Raw genomic sequence first — 14,939 nt, 5'->3', positions numbered from 1 at the left:
GTTTGCGGGGCGCGCGCGTCCTGGTGGGACTTGTAGTCCGCGGGGCGCGCGCAGCCTGATGGGACTTGCAGTCCGCGGGGCGCGCTGGCGGGCGCCTGGTGCGCTGGCGGGCGCCTGGTGCCGGCCCCGAACCACAGCTTCCGACAGGCTGCGCGGCCGGCCCCCGAGCCCCGCCCAGCCCGCGGAGAGGCCCCCGAGCTTATGGCTGCGCTCCCGGCCTCAGCCGACGCACCCCGCCCGGTGCCGCCGCCCCTAGCGGCTGGAGACGGGCCAGACCGGCTGGAGGGGAAGAACGAGGACCGGTAGGCGCGGCGCGCCCCTCGCGTCTCGTGGTGGGGGCGGCTCCGGGAGCCGAGCCTGGACCAGCGGAGGGTCCCCGGGGCCTGGCGGTGGCGGGCCCTCGCGGACGGCCGCGGGAAGGGGCCCGTGGGCAGGGCCCGCGTGGGGCCTCGGTCTGTCCCGAGCAGACGGGGCGCCGGGCCAGCGAGCACCCGGGCTGGACTGTGCGCCCGCCGGATGTTCCTAGATGGTCAGTTCGTTCCGGGAGCCGCACGGGCTCGGCCTGCCCCACTCGAGGCCGGAGGTCGTGATGCTGGGCGGCGCGGTGCTCAGTGCCTTCCGACTGCCGGCCAGGCTCCGGGGGAGGGGACCCTGGAGGCTCTGGGGGCTTTGCAGGAGGGGAGGTGGTGGGGGCCGCTGTCACTTGGTTGGGGGGGCGGCTTCCGCTGTCAGCCTCGGGCCAGGCCCCAGGGGGTGACGGCTAAGCGGCGCTCGGGCGAGGGCTGGCTCCTCACTTCTGGATCTGAACCGTCCCTGGGCTAGGGCCACCGCTGGCCCCAGGTTGGGGCCAAAGGAAACTTTTCCAGCCAGGTACCTGTTCCTGGGAAGTGCCGTGGTCTGGACTGCTTGGGACTGTCTGGGTGCTGCCAGCAGAGCCGCTGGGCAGGCGGGGAGACGGGTCTCAGGGGTGAGCTGCCGGCAGGAAGAGGCTCCCTGGGCCTGGAGGAGCATCTTGTGTTCCTCTAGGCTCACCCCCTCCTGGGGAGCAGTGACTCCGAGCCTGGCTCAGGGTGATAAGGTGGAAGAGGGAGGATCTGAGTCTGTGACACCTGTTAGTTCCAGAGAATCTGATGTAGCCTGAGACCACATAAGCTCTTGAGAAGAACACTTCCTGCAGACACAGAACGGTGGCAGCAGCCGTCTGGCTCTGCCCCGTGCACAGAGCGCGTAGTGGGCATGGGTGCCCCTCACGGGGCCGGGGCGGCAGTGGTCTTTCTCTCCTCGGAGCGTGGTCCTCAGGGGACAAGAGGGGAGCCAGGGCCCATGGGGTGGCCCTGGAGCTGCCTCTGGATGTCACGGGGAAATCGCTCCCGTTACACCCTGCCTTCTCTGCGATGTTCCTCAAGCACGTGCCCTCCCCCTCCGTCCCTGCATGGCCTGAGGGGGCCAGAGCTGGCTCTGGTCAGTGTCCGGGTGTCTGTGCAGATGTCTCCAAACCGAGGCTCTCCCCGCCTGACCACGGCTCCGGCTTCGCCTTCCGCATCATCGTGGCTGCACGATGTGGTCGGTGTACCTTGCCGTGGCTTCTTGTGTGCCTGTCCCTCCGGAAGGTCAGTCTGGTGAGGACGGGGACCTCGGCCTACCTTTGTACTGGACATGCTGGTGGACAAGTGAGCACCTCGCAGTGGTGACAGGGTACCCTCGGGCTGTCCCTTGGTGAGGTCCAGGTGGGCACGGGTCTGGGGGCTGCCGCTGGGCGCCTGGAAGGAAGCTGGCTGGACTCGCCTAGAGCAGCGGGAAGGAGGGGGTCCCATAGGGGGATTTCCAATGGGGGGTGGGGACAGTGCAAGTTCCTGGAGCCTGTTGCACCCCTTTAGGGCTGCAGCCCCCCCAGCCCCCCAGTTCTCTCCCTGCTCTGAGAAAGCTGCCCTGATTTCCCTGTCCCTGAGCCAGTCTGGGACCGCCCCGCCTCCCCAGGCCAGGCCCCAGTGGGCCAGCTCCTCCCTCCTGCTTCTGGCTTCATTTGACTCACTCCCCTGGGAAACTTTCCTAAAGCAGGACAGGGCATCAGGGCTCCTCAGCCCCGAGCCTGAGTGCGGTGGGCAGGGCGGGAGCAGGAGGGAGCAGCTACCGTGGGGCAGGCCTGTTACCCTGAGGCAGCGCCCGGGAGGGGCCCCCTTCAGTGTGCGGACCCCAAGTGAAATTCTTTCTCCTCTGAGCCCCTGCCAGCCGTCTCCACGTTGATGTTGTCGGAAGCCGACTAGGAAAGCTGGTGTATGGGCTGGATTAATCACAGGGAGGGGGCCAGGGACCTGGGACAGGAGTGAATACTGCAGCCGCCCACCCGAGGGCCTGCTCTTCCTCCTGCTGCCAGACTGGGGCACGGCTGTGTCCCCAGCTGAGCAGTGAGCGCGGGTGGCCTTGGGGGACGTGCTGGAGCCGTCGTGGAAGGGGTGGGGCGGGCAGTTATTCTCGGAGGAGGCCTCAGCCGGCTAGAGTTTCAGGTTGTTTATGCCTCTCGGAGGCACCTGGGGGCAGGGGTGCCCAGCTCAGCGCCGCTCCTCGCTGACGGCTTGGCCGGCCGAGAGACACCTCCGATGTCCCTGTCCCGCTCGGGGGGGTGCGGGGGTGGGCCCTGCAGTCCCCGGCAGACCAAGGGTCTGGAGCTTTCTCCAGGCTCTTCTGGAGGAGGGGGCACAGTGGTCCTCAGCCAGCCCTGGGTGGGCAGCGTGCCAGCCTGAGCACAGGAGGGGCAGTTCACACCCGATGCTGGCCTGAGGTCCGCCTGGCTGTCTTCGGCAGGTCAGTGCTATTAATATCAGGCCAGCGCACGGCCCCCAGCCGGGTGATCCTCTTATGCCGGTAGCCTCGGCCTCGGAGGCCAGCGGTGAGTGCTGTTGCTTCAGCACGGGCTCCCGGGGCCTCTCACCTGCTGGCCCCCCGCCTCCCAGGGGACAGCCTCTGCCAGCCAGGGCTTGGACCCCACTTGGGCTCCTCACCTGCTGTGCTGCCCACCCGTGGAGGAGCAGTTCCGGGGGCTGCTGAGCTGTGCTGGGGGGCTGCCGGGGGTCTGAGGCGGCGCGATGATGGCCTGCACACACCTGGGATCACCCTGCCGTCCCGGTTTCCCCTGTGTCCTGGCCATGAGCAGCCCCCCGGCTTACCCTGGCATCAGGGTCTCGGGGTGCTGGACCCTTGGCGCAGAAGGCAGGTGAGTGGCAGGCCTGCTGTCTTCCGGTGAGGATGCCCGTCTTTGCTGCGTCTCGGCCGCCCCCAGCCCCGTGTGCCGTGTCTAGTGGACATCAGGGCAGAGACAGGCCAGGCAGGTGCTCGTGGGGACCAGCTGCCGGCTTTGCTTCGGGCTTTCAGTTACCAGCCGACCTGTGTCCATGTGGCTCATAACCCTTTGGTTGAAATTGCTTTCTGTCCTTGTGGCTGGCAGCACCCTGGCCATCTGTGAGCAGGGAGGTGAAGTCCTTCCCACGTCACAGTTTGTCCCGTTGTGAAAATGGGGTGAGGCCTGCCCTGAGGGCACAGTGAGCTCTTCCCCCGGCTTTGAGAGGGAGCTGGGCTTTTGGAGGAGGCAGCGGAGCTGGACTTGGTTGCGGACCCGGCCCGATGCCGTTCAGGCCTGTGGCCGGGCGGGTTTCTGGCAAGGTCGTCCCTGGCCAACCTTTGGCTCTTCCCCGAGGAGGCGTCCGTCCCGGGCTGTTGGCGCCACAGGCCTTGGACGTCGTCAGTGGTAGTGGTCGTCGTCACCTCAGTAGGACAAGGGCCAGTCACCGAAAGGGGTGAGGGCTCCTGTTGGACGGGCCAAGGGCACCAGCCTGGGGTGAAACGCAGGGGAACGGGAGGAGCGCCAGCCCAGGCCTCCCATCCCACATCGGTCCCGCGAGGCCGTCTGGCTGTCCGTGAGTGTGCTGGGCACAGGGGCTGGTTTGCTGGGGCACCGAGGCCCTGCTCCTTTGCAAGCCAGGCTTTCTGTGTTGGCTTTTCCTCCCCGGGTAGAGGCGCAGACTGGACTTTTTCTCTGGGGCTGTGCGGAGCTCCCCTCTCTGGCTGTAGGCTGTCGGTCATCTCCAGGGTCTGTGGGTCGCTTGCGGGCAGGGCAGCTGTGTGTGAGCCCTGGGGGCCCCGTGCTCGCTGTTGGGGGACGAGTGCGTCCAGGGCAATGGCCAGCGCTGCCCTCTGGCCGGGGCCTGAAGACACCACTGCTTGCGCTCCGTCCGTCTCCTGCTTGGCTGAGTGAGACATCAAGTGAGCCGTCACTGCCCCGTCATCTGGGTGTCCCACTGTGTTGTTTGCTCCACGGACGCGTAATTGCTGCTTCCAGAGGCAACACAGGCAGCCAGTGACTCCCGGGGCTCGCTCCCCACGCCGTCCCAGTGACGGAGGACCGAGGCGGCCCGGTGCTCTCTGTCCCCCGGACGGTGCTGCACGCCTCCTGTCACATCCGATGGCCGGCTTTCTTGCTGCATAACTTGTGCTGACACGGCCCTCTGTGCCCTCGAGAGCTGCTGGTGTGGCTCGTCACGTGTTAGGCCTGAGCTAATTCCTCCCACTGCTCTCCCCCCGCCCACACACGTGTGCATACAGACGCTGTCCTCCTGGCTCTTGGCAACGCTGGGTGTGCTGGGAGCACCGCACAGCTGGAAAGGCCAGTGTTCCTGGCGGGGGATGCCCGGGCCACCCTGAGCAGGAGGCGCCTGTCATGCCCTGGGCCAGCCGGCCCTGCCCTCGCGGGGACATCTCCCCGAGGCCACTTTCACAGCACCCTGCGCCCTGGCTGGGACAGCAGGCTGTAGCGGTGACAGCGAGCTTCAAGGACAGACAGAGGCGTGGTTTGGTTTCTGATAAAGCAGGGGCGTGTGCTCATAAAACATGCAAACCTGGCGGAAGTCCTTGCTCCTGCCCTTGGTGGCCGTCTCTGTGCACGCGTCTCACAGGCTCCCGCTGGCTTTCATGGCTCGAGGCGCTCTGCCGTCTCACGTGATGCCGGCCGTGTGTGGCGCCTCCTCCGGCTCCCGCCCGCGCCCCGAGCAGCGTCACGGGGGCTCCAGCCACGGGTGGACACGCGTCCTGCCACGGTTGTCCGCTGCACCCCCAGCTTCCCGGTGCTTTCTTCCTGCCTAGCCGATCAGCTTGCCTCCGGAGTCTCCGGGGCGGGCCTGCAAGCTGACGCCGTGAGCAGCCTCTCTCTCAGGCAGTGGTGGAAGCGCCTTCTTCCCTAAGCTGGTCCTGCCCCCGGGGCCACCTTCACACTGGGTCTGCGTCCCAGCCTCTCAGCATAGGCTGAGCCGGCATCGGGCAGACGCTACCTCTCGGCGGGCCCTCAGCCGAGCCGAGCCTCCCCAGCTGTCCCTGAAGGCTTTGAGGCCTTGAGGCCTTGGGCCAGTCATCACTTCTGTGCCCTTTAGGGGTATAAACCTACAGAGAAGCCAGCACAGCCCCACTCGAGTGGCGTGGCACGGCGAGAGCAGGCACAGGTGGCGTCTGCGTCTCCCAGGCGGGTTCCCGCCTTGTGCACGGCCTCTGGGGGCCTCCGCCCTTCGGCAGGGCGCCCTGGGTCTCCCTCCCGGTCCGTCCACACCACCTCCGGCCCATCCCTTTTGTCAGCGGCCTCTGTCTCTGGAGCCCCTCTCCCTGCGTGCCCCGCAGGGTGGCACAAAACTAGAGGGCCGCCCAGAGTGTGTCTGGGGAGAGGGCATAGTCCTCGACAGGGTCTTGAGTGTCCTTGGCGTGCCCACCTCTCATCTCCTGGGGGAAAGGGGGCCCTCGTGGCCCTGCTGCGGCCCAGTCCACGTGGGAGGAAGAGCTGGGCCCGGACAGCGCTCCCCTTGTGTCCTCCTTGCCACTTGCTGTCCCTCTGGATTTGTAGACAGTGACAGCCCGAGGCCCCGGGCCCAGCGGATGGGCCGCGGCCAGGTTTGCTGTGTCCGTGCACGAGCCCGCTCACCTTGGCCGTGCCCACGTGCCTGCGTGGAGGCACCACGTGGACCAGTCACGCCAGGCCCAGTGTGGGGTGGCAGGGGGGCTGGTGGCCCTGGGCCGAGGCAAGCGTGCCCCCGCCCCCCCCCCCAGCAGCAGCAGCAGCAGCAGCAACGCGGAGTCCTTGGACAGGCTTCTCCCACCCGTGGGCGCCGGGCGCTCGCCCCGGAAGCGCACCACCAGCCAGTGCAAGTCTGAGCCGCCCCTGCTGCGCACCAGCAAGCGCACCATCTACACGGCGGGGCGGCCGCCCTGGTACAACGAGCACGGCACCCAGTCCAAGGAGGCCTTCGCCATTGGTGAGCGTGGCTGTGGTGCGTGGGTGGGCCGAGGCCGCCGCCCGCCCAGACCCCCGAGTGGGCGGGTCAGGCAGAACCCACCGCCATGCCCGAGCCGGTGTTTCCCTGACCCGCGCCGCTCGGGCCCCTCGGTCCAGGTCAGCCCGGGGTGGAGGCAGCGTCGGGTGGCGGGCACCGCTGGGACCCATCTGTGAGACTGACCTGGGCCACTCTGCTCAGGGTCTCTCTGCCCCTCCCCACAGGCCTGGGAGGCGGCAGTGCTTCTGGGAAGACCACTGTGGCCAGAATGATCATCGAGGCCCTGGACGTGCCCTGGGTGGTCTTGCTGTCCATGGATTCCTTCTACAAGGTAAGGGTGTCCTGCACGAGCAGCTGCCTCCATGAGGTCCACGGCTCCTGCCCCTGCAGATGCTCCTCCCCCCGCAGGTGCTCCTCCTCCGCAGGTGCTCCTCCCCCCGCAGGTGCTCCTCCCCCCGCAGGTGCTCCTCCCCCAGGTGCTCCTCCCCCGCAGGTGCTCTTCCTCCGCAGGTGCTCCTCCCCCGCAGGTGCTCCTCCCCCCGCAGGTGCTCCTCCCCCTGCAGATGCTCCTCCCCCCGCAGGTGCTCCTCCCCCTGCAGATGCTCCTCCCCTTGCAGGTGCTCACCAGGCAGCAGCAGGAACAGGCCGCCCACAACAACTTCAACTTCGACCACCCAGATGCCTTTGACTTCGACCTCATCATCTCTACCCTCAAAAAGCTGAAGCAGGGCAAGAGTGTCAAGGTGCCCATCTACGACTTCACCACCCACAGCCGGAAGAAGGACTGGGTAGGCCCCGCAGGCTCAGCTGCACGGGGCTGGCGCAGGGGCCTCAGGGCCGCTTCAACACACACGATTCCTTTGCAGAAAACGCTCTACGGTGCAAACGTCATCATTTTCGAGGGCATCATGGCCTTTGCTGACAAGACACTGCTAGAGGTGAGGATGGGCTCCAGGACGGATGGCCTGGCTCCCGGATCCTCCCGTGGGACTCACCTTAAACCTGCCTCCATCCCCGTAGCCCCAGGGTTGGGTGAGGAACGACATTGTCTCCTGAATCTCACCCCCCCCCCCGAGTCAGGGTTTTGGCTGCTGTTCTCTTGGGTCCTCGTGGCTGCCAAGGTCAGAGCGATGTTGGTGGGAGTGGGTTCACCTGTGGGTGTGCATGTGTGTATTCTTGCCTGGGAGGGAGTCAGCCTCCTGCGTCTGCACTGTTTGTGAGGACATCCAGTCCCCTGGGAGGCTCTGGGCAGCTGCCCCAGGTGTGACCCACTCCGGGCCAGGCCTTGGGAGCCACCTTCCCCGCCCTGCCAAGGCCCGAGGGGGCACAGCCGGCTATGCCCTTGTCCTTGCTCCTTCGCTGGTCCCGAGTGTGAGCGTGCTCAGGCCCCAGGAACCCCACTGCTCGCCACGCACGCACACGCACAACACTCCACGTGCAATGCACACCGCCCCACACACGCAGCCACACCACACGCTCCCCCCGCCCCCGCCCCATCCAGACCCGAGAGGTGCCGCGCAGGCCTGGTCTGCTCCTGGGCCCACACGCGGACCAGACGTCTCTGCCTGAGGCCGTCCCCTGTTGCTCACTCCGGTCCTGCTGGTGACAGGGCCTTGCAGCCCCCTGTGTCAGGCCCGCTTCAGCAACTCACTCTCCCCGTCCAGCTCCTGGACATGAAAATCTTCGTGGACACGGACTCTGACATCCGCCTCGTGCGGCGGCTGCGCCGTGACATCAGCGAGCGGGGCCGGGACATCGAGGGTGTCATCAAGCAGTACAACAAGTTTGTGAAGCCCGCCTTCGATCAGTACATCCAGCCCACCATGCGCGTGGCAGACATTGTGGTGCCCCGGGGTGAGCCTGCGGCCCACCTGGTGGGGGGAGGGCGGGGGGCGGGCAAGGCCGGACCTCACCCTCCCTCCTGTCCCGACCCAGGGAGCGGGAACACAGTGGCCATCGACCTGATCGTGCAGCACGTGCACAGCCAGCTGGAAGAGGTGAGCCGGTGTCCAGGCCCTGCTCCCCACTGCCACCTGCCTGGGCGGCGCCCACGTTTACTGCCCCGTCGTGTGCCGGCCAGAGGCAGCTGGGCTCCCTGAGGGACCATGGGGCACGGAGTATCTCCAGCGCCCCCAGCCTGAGCTGGGCCTCGTACGGAAGGGTGCGCTCCTGTCCCTCCAAACCCTTTTGGGCCACCGTTGGGTTTTGGTGCCGAGTCCCACGTCCTGAGCATCCTAGGAGGTCACACACCGCGGGGCGGCCCAGGGCGCCACCCACCCCTCGGGCAGGCTTTACGATGGGGTGCTCGGGGCCTGCGGAACAGAGCCGCAAGGGTCCTGGCTCTGACAGCCCAGCCCAGAGGCCACAGGGAGCTGGCCCCCTCCCATGGCAGGCAGCCCCCCAGGACTCTCCCGCTACGGGGCTGTGGTGTGTCCGTGCCTGGGTGGGGGTGGCCCGGCTGGCTGAGGCACACGGTGGCGACAGGCCGTGCCGTCCGGTGACTCCGAGGTGAGCAGTCTGCTATCACTGATGCCCCACCCCATTCCCTTGTGTCTCCCTGTGTCGCTGCCGCAGCGTGAGCTCAGTGTCAGGTAAGACTTCCCACACCTGTCTGCACAGACGGAGGCATTTCCAGCATCCACAGGGAGCTCGGAGTCTGGGCTGTCACCCAGGCAGGCAGCGAGGTCCCCTCCCACCATGCCCACCCCCTGTGGTGGACCCACCCCAGGCACAGAAGGAGTGGTGTGGTGGCCGCCACACCGCTTCTACCTGCCCTTGCCAGTAGTCAAGGGAATTAAGGCCCAGAGAGGTTAAGGTGTTTGCCCAAGTTCACACAGCACCCTTACTCTAGGCTGGCCAGACCTCTCTGGAGGCTCTTACCCGACTTGGGGCTGGTTGTGTGGGGTCGGACCCGAGGGCACAGCTGTCCTGAGCCAGCACCGCTGTGCCCCAGGCCTGTCCTTCAGCAGCCAGAAGGCCTGGGTCTGCACCTTCTCTGCTTGAGCCGAGGGGCGGGTCTTTACTCCCCCAAGCGGTGCTGAGGCACCCCACCCACCGCGTCCCGGCACCCCGGCCCACCCTGGCCCTGGAGCTGAGGCACAGAGAGCCAGGAGGAGCCCCCAGGAGTCCTGGGCTGCGTGTCCTTCCTGCCCACGAGAGGGATGGGGCGCCTGTCCCCACGCAGTGGTCGGCGGAGCTGGGAAGCACCAGACCGAGCCTCCAGCTCGAGCTGCATTGGAAATGCCTCCAGGCCCGGGCGCAGGCCTCCAGCTTCCTGCCCACGCATGAGTCTCCGCTTGCCTCTCACCCGGCCCCGGGGCATCTGCGGGTCTGGCCACGTCATGTCCTCTGGAAGCCTTGGTTCAGAGAAATAAAAGTTTCCAGGAAGCGTGGCTGCGGTGGGTGGGAGGGAGGGACCCGCAGGGCCGAATGCAGTGGACTCTCGGGTGCTCGCGGGCCCGGGGGCGCGGGCTGCAGGGTCTCCCTGCCACCAACCCGGCCTCCTGCTCTTCCCTTCTCCAGGCCAGCCGGTGGCCACGGAGACTACTGTGCTCCCCGCTAAGTGGTCTTTTCTCTCTCTTCTTTTCCTCTTCTTTGTAAACCCTGGGGTTTCCTGCCCTGTTCCCTCCCTGACCTACTCTTCGCCTCTTCACCCGGTGGGCAGAGGAAGCTGCGCTGGGATCTGTGAGGACAGAGTGCTCTGGCCGTGGTGCTGCCTGCGCGCTGTGTGCCCGGCGCTCTGCAGGCTCCGCCCCTCCCCTCCCCTCCCTCCCTTCCCCTCCCCCCTCCCCCCCACTCCTCCTCCTCCTTCCCGCCCCACCCCGCTCCAGGCTGGGGCAGCAGGGGCAGTGCGAAGCCAGCTCTGCCCGCCTCTCCTGAGGGGGCCGCACATCGCCTGGGGGGAAGCCTTAGGCGCGGCTTGGCCCCAAAGCTCAGCTGTTTCCCCAGGGAGAGGTGTCCTGAGGTTGGGGTCCAGGTGCCCAGCTTGGGGGCTAAGATTCATCTGCATGTGTGAGGCCTCGCCCTCCCACTGCCAGGTTCCGAACGGGGAGGGGACCTGGAGCGGGAAGAGAGGCTCGCACCGCAGCCCCTGCTTCCTGCCTAACGGTCAGCTGCTCTGCCTTCCACCCTGTCCGTTAACCATTGCCTGGCTGTTACGGGGGAGGGCATCTCAGGATGGGGCCCTCCCTCCAGATCAGCCACTGGGAGGGTGGCCTCCACCCTGCACACCCACCGTGCCCACCACGACTGCCCCCTACAGTCTGCAGCGGGAGGATGGGGCTCTGGGGGAAGATGACCCTTCTTGAGTTCCCAATCGCTTTGTGTCCCCAGGGCCGCGCTGGCCTCAGCGCACCAGTGCCACCCCCTGCCCCGGACGCTGAGTGTCCTCAAGAGCACGCCGCAGGTGCGGGGCATGCACACCATCATCAGGTGAGGCCCATCCCACTCCCGCGGCCTGGCGGGCGGGCGGGGCCGACCTTCGCTAATCCAACTGGGCCCGCCCTTGGCAGGGACCGGGAGACCAGCCGCGACGAGTTCATCTTCTACTCTAAGAGGCTGATGCGGCTGCTCATCGAGCACGCGCTCTCCTTCCTGCCCTTCCAGGTGCGGGGCGGGGGGAGGGAGGGGGCCGGGGGAGTAGGGGGGAGGGGAGGCTCCTTGCGCTCACGCCCCGCCCCCGCCCTGCGCAGGACTGCGTCGTGCAGACCCCGCAGGGCCAGGACTACTCGGGCAAGTGCTACGCGGGGAAGCAGGTACCAGAGGCCCGACCTGGGCGACCAGGGGCTGGGGCGGCCGGAAGGCGGGCGCCTGGCTAGCTCAGCATCGTCCCCCCAGATCACAGGCGTGTCCATCCTGCGGGCCGGTGAGACCATGGAGCCGGCGCTGCGGGCCGTGTGCAAGGACGTGCGCATCGGCACCATCCTCATCCAGACCAACCAGTTCACCGGGGAGCCCGAGGTGGGGGGCCTGGGGACGGGGGGGGGCGGGGGGGTGGGGAGCCCAGGCGCAGCCTTCCGTTTGGGCCGCCCTGACCCTGCGGCCGCCTGCAGCTCCACTACCTGCGGCTCCCCAAGGACATCAGTGACGACCACGTGATCCTGATGGACTGCACAGTGTCCACTGGCGCGGCGGCCATGATGGCGGTGCGGGTGCTGCTGGTGAGTGGGCGGGAGGGGGGCGGCGGGCGGGGGCGGGCGCTGGGCCCGGCTCACGCCCTCGCCGCGCAGGACCACGACGTGCCCGAGGACAAGATCTTCCTGCTGTCGCTGCTCATGGCGGAGATGGGCGTCCACTCGGTGGCCTATGCCTTCCCGCGCGTGAGAATCATCACCACGGCGGTGGACAAGCGCATCAACGACCTCTTCCGCATCATCCCCGGCATAGGTGAGGCTGCCCGGGCCTGTCAGCGACAGCTGTGGGGGGGGGCAGGTGGGCCTGAGTCCCCACCACAAGGACCTGCTTCTTCCCCCAGGGAACTTCGGCGACCGCTACTTCGGGACCGACGCCGTCCCGGATGGCAGCGATGAGGAGGAAGGGGGCTCTGCGGGGTAGCCGCCCACCCCGCCCCCAACCCCTCCTGCTTCCCCGGGGCTTACAGAGTAGAGATGCTAACTTATTTGAATTAAAAAACGTGTTACCGGTGTACCTTGTCTAAATATTTTGTAAAATAAAACTTGAAAATGAAGCTGTGACTGGTTAGCTGGGGTGCGGGAGTGGTGTCCTGCCTGGGCCCCGGGCTTGGGGAGGCTCCCAAGCTGCGAGGCCACTGTGGAGAGGGAGGGACTGAGGAGCCTGGCCTCCGCTGGGTCCTGGTTAGGCCCCCGCCTTCCCCGCAGCAGGACAGGGGCTTCTGGTCTTGTACGTGGCTTTCCTCACCGTCCAGAGTCAGTGCAGATTTAGGAGAGGGCAGAGCTGGGCCTGCAGCTCCTGGCCCTGCTAGACTGGCCCCTCGGTGGCCACCTGGCCTGGGCCTGGGGCTCTGGGTCTTACAAGATGTCAACAGCCTCCACAGCCACTTCCCTCCCCCAGCACGTGTTTGTCCGCAAGGCAGGGGCGGAAATGGGTGTGGGCGGGGCTGGAGGAGGGAGTGAGGAACCGGCCCTGGCCTCGCAGGAACCCCACTTGCAGGGGACGTGGCCGGTGCCTCGCCAAGCCGGCCACACCGCTCAGGGTCAGAAACCACATCCCGCCCTGCCTTCATCGCTCCTGGGCAAGGGCACCAGCGAGGGTACCGCCAGCCTGGCTCGAGAGCCTGATGCCGATCGATTCACAGCTGCTGCAGGTGAGCTCTCAGAACCATCCCCACCCCGTCCTCCGCCTCCTGGCCTGGCACTTGCCCTTTCCTGCCCTCCTGGTCTCCTCGGTTTCGCCTCACCTCACAAAGGCCATGTCATGGAAAAGCTTGTCATGGGGCGGGGACAGGAAGTCCCTGGGTGGGGCCCAGGCCAAGGGCAGCAGATAAAGGCGGGAGCTTGTCCAGAGGTGGCCAGGCGCCAGGGTAGAGGAGCGACACAGCCCCGAGGTCAGCAGGAGGGGCATCTCCTCCCCAACCTGGTGAGTGGACCCTCCCCCATATCTCCAGGGCCCCATTCGTTGGTTGGTTGGTTGGTTCATTCATTCATCCTGTGCTCTGTGCCTGGAGCCTGGAGGCCGCAGCAGGCCTGGCCCTGCTCAGGTGCTGTGACGCGGCTGATACCCTTCTGTCTGGCCAGCTCTTCCCAGATGAGCAACGGGGCAAAAACTGTTGACGAGGAGCTGGGCAGGAGCTAGGTCGTCCTGGGAGGGTCCCCAAGTCCAGCTAGAGGATGAGCAGCTCCCACAGAAGAAATCAGACCCACATGTGCTGATGCGTGTGCAGATGGCCACATGGCCCCAGACACACACGTGTGTGTGATGCAGCTCAGGGCTCCCACCTCACTCAGCCACCAGCCTCTGGGGGTGGGACAGCTTCCTCCCACTTCTCGAGGGTCGGTGGTGGCCTAGGGCCGAGCCCTGCCTGCTCAGGCTGGGGTTCCTCATCAGAGACGAGGTCACGGCTTAGGGGAGTTCTTGGGCCACTTCCTGCCAGGACCCCAAGAGGTGGTAGAAGAGGGTCACCTTCCAAACAGACCTGACAGAGGGTCTTCGGGGTGCCGATGGGAGGAAGGGGCATCCCTCCAGCCCCAGGGAGCCTCCTGGTCCCAGAAACGGGACCAGGATCCAAGGTCCAAGGCCATGCTGGGGACAGGGCTCAGCACAGCCACTGGAAACATCGGGGGCTTCCCGTCTGGGAAGAAACCTTGGGCGGTGCCCTTCAGGGCCGGAGGAGCCCACCCCCAGGGAAAACCTCTCAGGCTGTGTGGCAGCTGGGACTGATTAGCAGCCCCTGGTGTTGCCTTCCGGGCACCTGGGCTCCTGTGGGCCCAGGAGAGGCCGAGGGGTCGGGGGGGAAGCGGGGAAGAAGCTGAGGGTGGGGCTGCAGCCTGCAGCCTCAGAGCCCGGGACAGGACAGGGGGCAGGAGGCAGACCCGGAGCCCCTCCCTCACTTGTCCAGAAGTTCCGGGGACACAGGGTGAGGAGCCCAGAGGAGCCACGTGCCTGCTGAGGCGCCACCAGCCGCCCGGGCCGCGCCTCCAGGACTGTCCAACCTGAGAATGGTGAGCATCCAGGGACAATCTCAGGTTCGTCAGCCCGCGAGGTGCCGCCCCCTCCCCAGCAGCAGCTGCCACGGGGCGAGGGGCACGTGCACTTGAGCCGGTCGGCAGAAGGATCTGGAGGGTCGGTACCACCTGGGCAAGGACTCCGCCCATCACGGTGTCTCCGCTGGGCCACCTGGCGTCAGGACGCACCCACAAGACGCCTGTATCCTGGGCCCAGCCTGACGCAGCCCTAAGTGCTCCAGGGTGAGTCCGAGGAAGGGGCACCTGTACAGGTTCCCGGGCCAGGGCCGGGGCACGAGGCAGCCAGAGATGCTGCGGGCCGCTGGGAGACTTCCAGGCTCTCTGAGGTCAAGCTGAGGGCTTGTGGGTAGCAGGAAGGGAGGGGGTCGTGGATTCAGATGTGAAGGAACAGGGCAGGGGCAGCAGGTGGGTTTTAGCTGTGCTTGGGTTAGAAGGGTAAGAAAAGGGCAGCTGGCACGGGGTTCACGGGGACCCAGGTCTGTGACCCCGGGATGGGAGCCATGGCGACATCAGCAGCGACACATCCGCTAGAGCGGCCGCACTGCCAGGCGGGCGGGCCGGCCTAACTCCCCGCGCGGGGCCCTGGGGCGCCGCTGGTCACCGATGGCTGCCCACTGCGGGGGCCGAGAACCGCCCCGGCGTCACGTGTCTGGGGGTGGGACTGGCGCTGGCTTGGACCCTCCCCAACCGCCACCACGCCCCCCCCAGTCCCAGCGCGAGCGGAGTGTCCCGGCCCAGGGCTGCTGGGGGCCACGCGCCCGGACGGAAAGGGCCGAGAGCACAGGGCTGGACGGAGCCGCGGTCTCGGGCGCCGCGGGTGCTGCCTCGGAGCCCCCCCGGAGTTCTGGGGAGTCCGAGCAGGGGGGTCTCCCTGAGGCCAGAGGGAGCCGAGTCCCCGGGACTTGGAGCGGGTGGGCGGCCGGGCGCGCCGGGGGCCGGGGCCGCCCCACAGCGACGGGTTCCTCCCGCCGGG

General features: G+C 67.2%; 1 protein-coding gene across 6 annotated transcripts; it reads left to right on the top strand.

The window, feature by feature from the left end:
* The first annotated feature begins 56 nt into the window (after positions 1-56).
* On the top strand, positions 57-11,991 carry UCKL1 (uridine-cytidine kinase 1 like 1). 6 transcript variants are annotated; one of them, XM_057528550.1, is made up of 15 exons: positions 57-302; positions 6,088-6,287; positions 6,530-6,636; positions 6,923-7,093; positions 7,172-7,243; positions 7,970-8,159; positions 8,241-8,302; positions 9,970-9,989; positions 10,638-10,736; positions 10,817-10,910; positions 10,997-11,059; positions 11,142-11,264; positions 11,357-11,464; positions 11,534-11,690; positions 11,779-11,991. In XM_057528550.1, the coding sequence occupies exons 1-15, from the start codon at positions 202-204 to the stop codon at positions 11,856-11,858; spliced, it is 1,647 nt and encodes a 548-aa protein (XP_057384533.1). In that variant the 5' UTR covers positions 57-201; the 3' UTR covers positions 11,859-11,991. The 6 variants fall into 6 exon arrangements, with proteins under 6 accessions (XP_057384533.1, XP_057384532.1, XP_057384530.1 ...); XM_057528549.1 differs by having other exon boundaries at positions 6,085-6,287; XM_057528547.1 differs by having other exon boundaries at positions 57-3,211.
* The last annotated feature ends 2,948 nt before the right edge of the window (positions 11,992-14,939 follow it).

Source organism: Balaenoptera acutorostrata, chromosome 15 (assembly GCF_949987535.1).
Source record: "Balaenoptera acutorostrata chromosome 15, mBalAcu1.1, whole genome shotgun sequence".
NCBI lineage: Eukaryota > Metazoa > Chordata > Mammalia > Artiodactyla > Balaenopteridae > Balaenoptera > Balaenoptera acutorostrata.
Note: the sequence above shows the minus strand (reverse complement) of the source record. Positions and strands in the feature narration are given on the sequence as shown.

What these genes read in the sequence shown, in the direction of transcription:
- UCKL1 (XM_057528545.1), top strand. Translation starts at nt 3,084, where the DNA reads ATGATGGCCTGCACACACCTGGGATCACCCTGCCGTCCCGGTTTCCCC. An exon ending in CTGACAAGACACTGCTAGAG is followed by an intron (nt 7,244 to 7,969) that starts GTGAGGATGGGC and finishes CTCCCCGTCCAG; the next exon opens with CTCCTGGACATGAAAATCTT. An exon ending in AGTTCACCGGGGAGCCCGAG is followed by an intron (nt 11,265 to 11,356) that starts GTGGGGGGCCTG and finishes GGCCGCCTGCAG; the next exon opens with CTCCACTACCTGCGGCTCCC.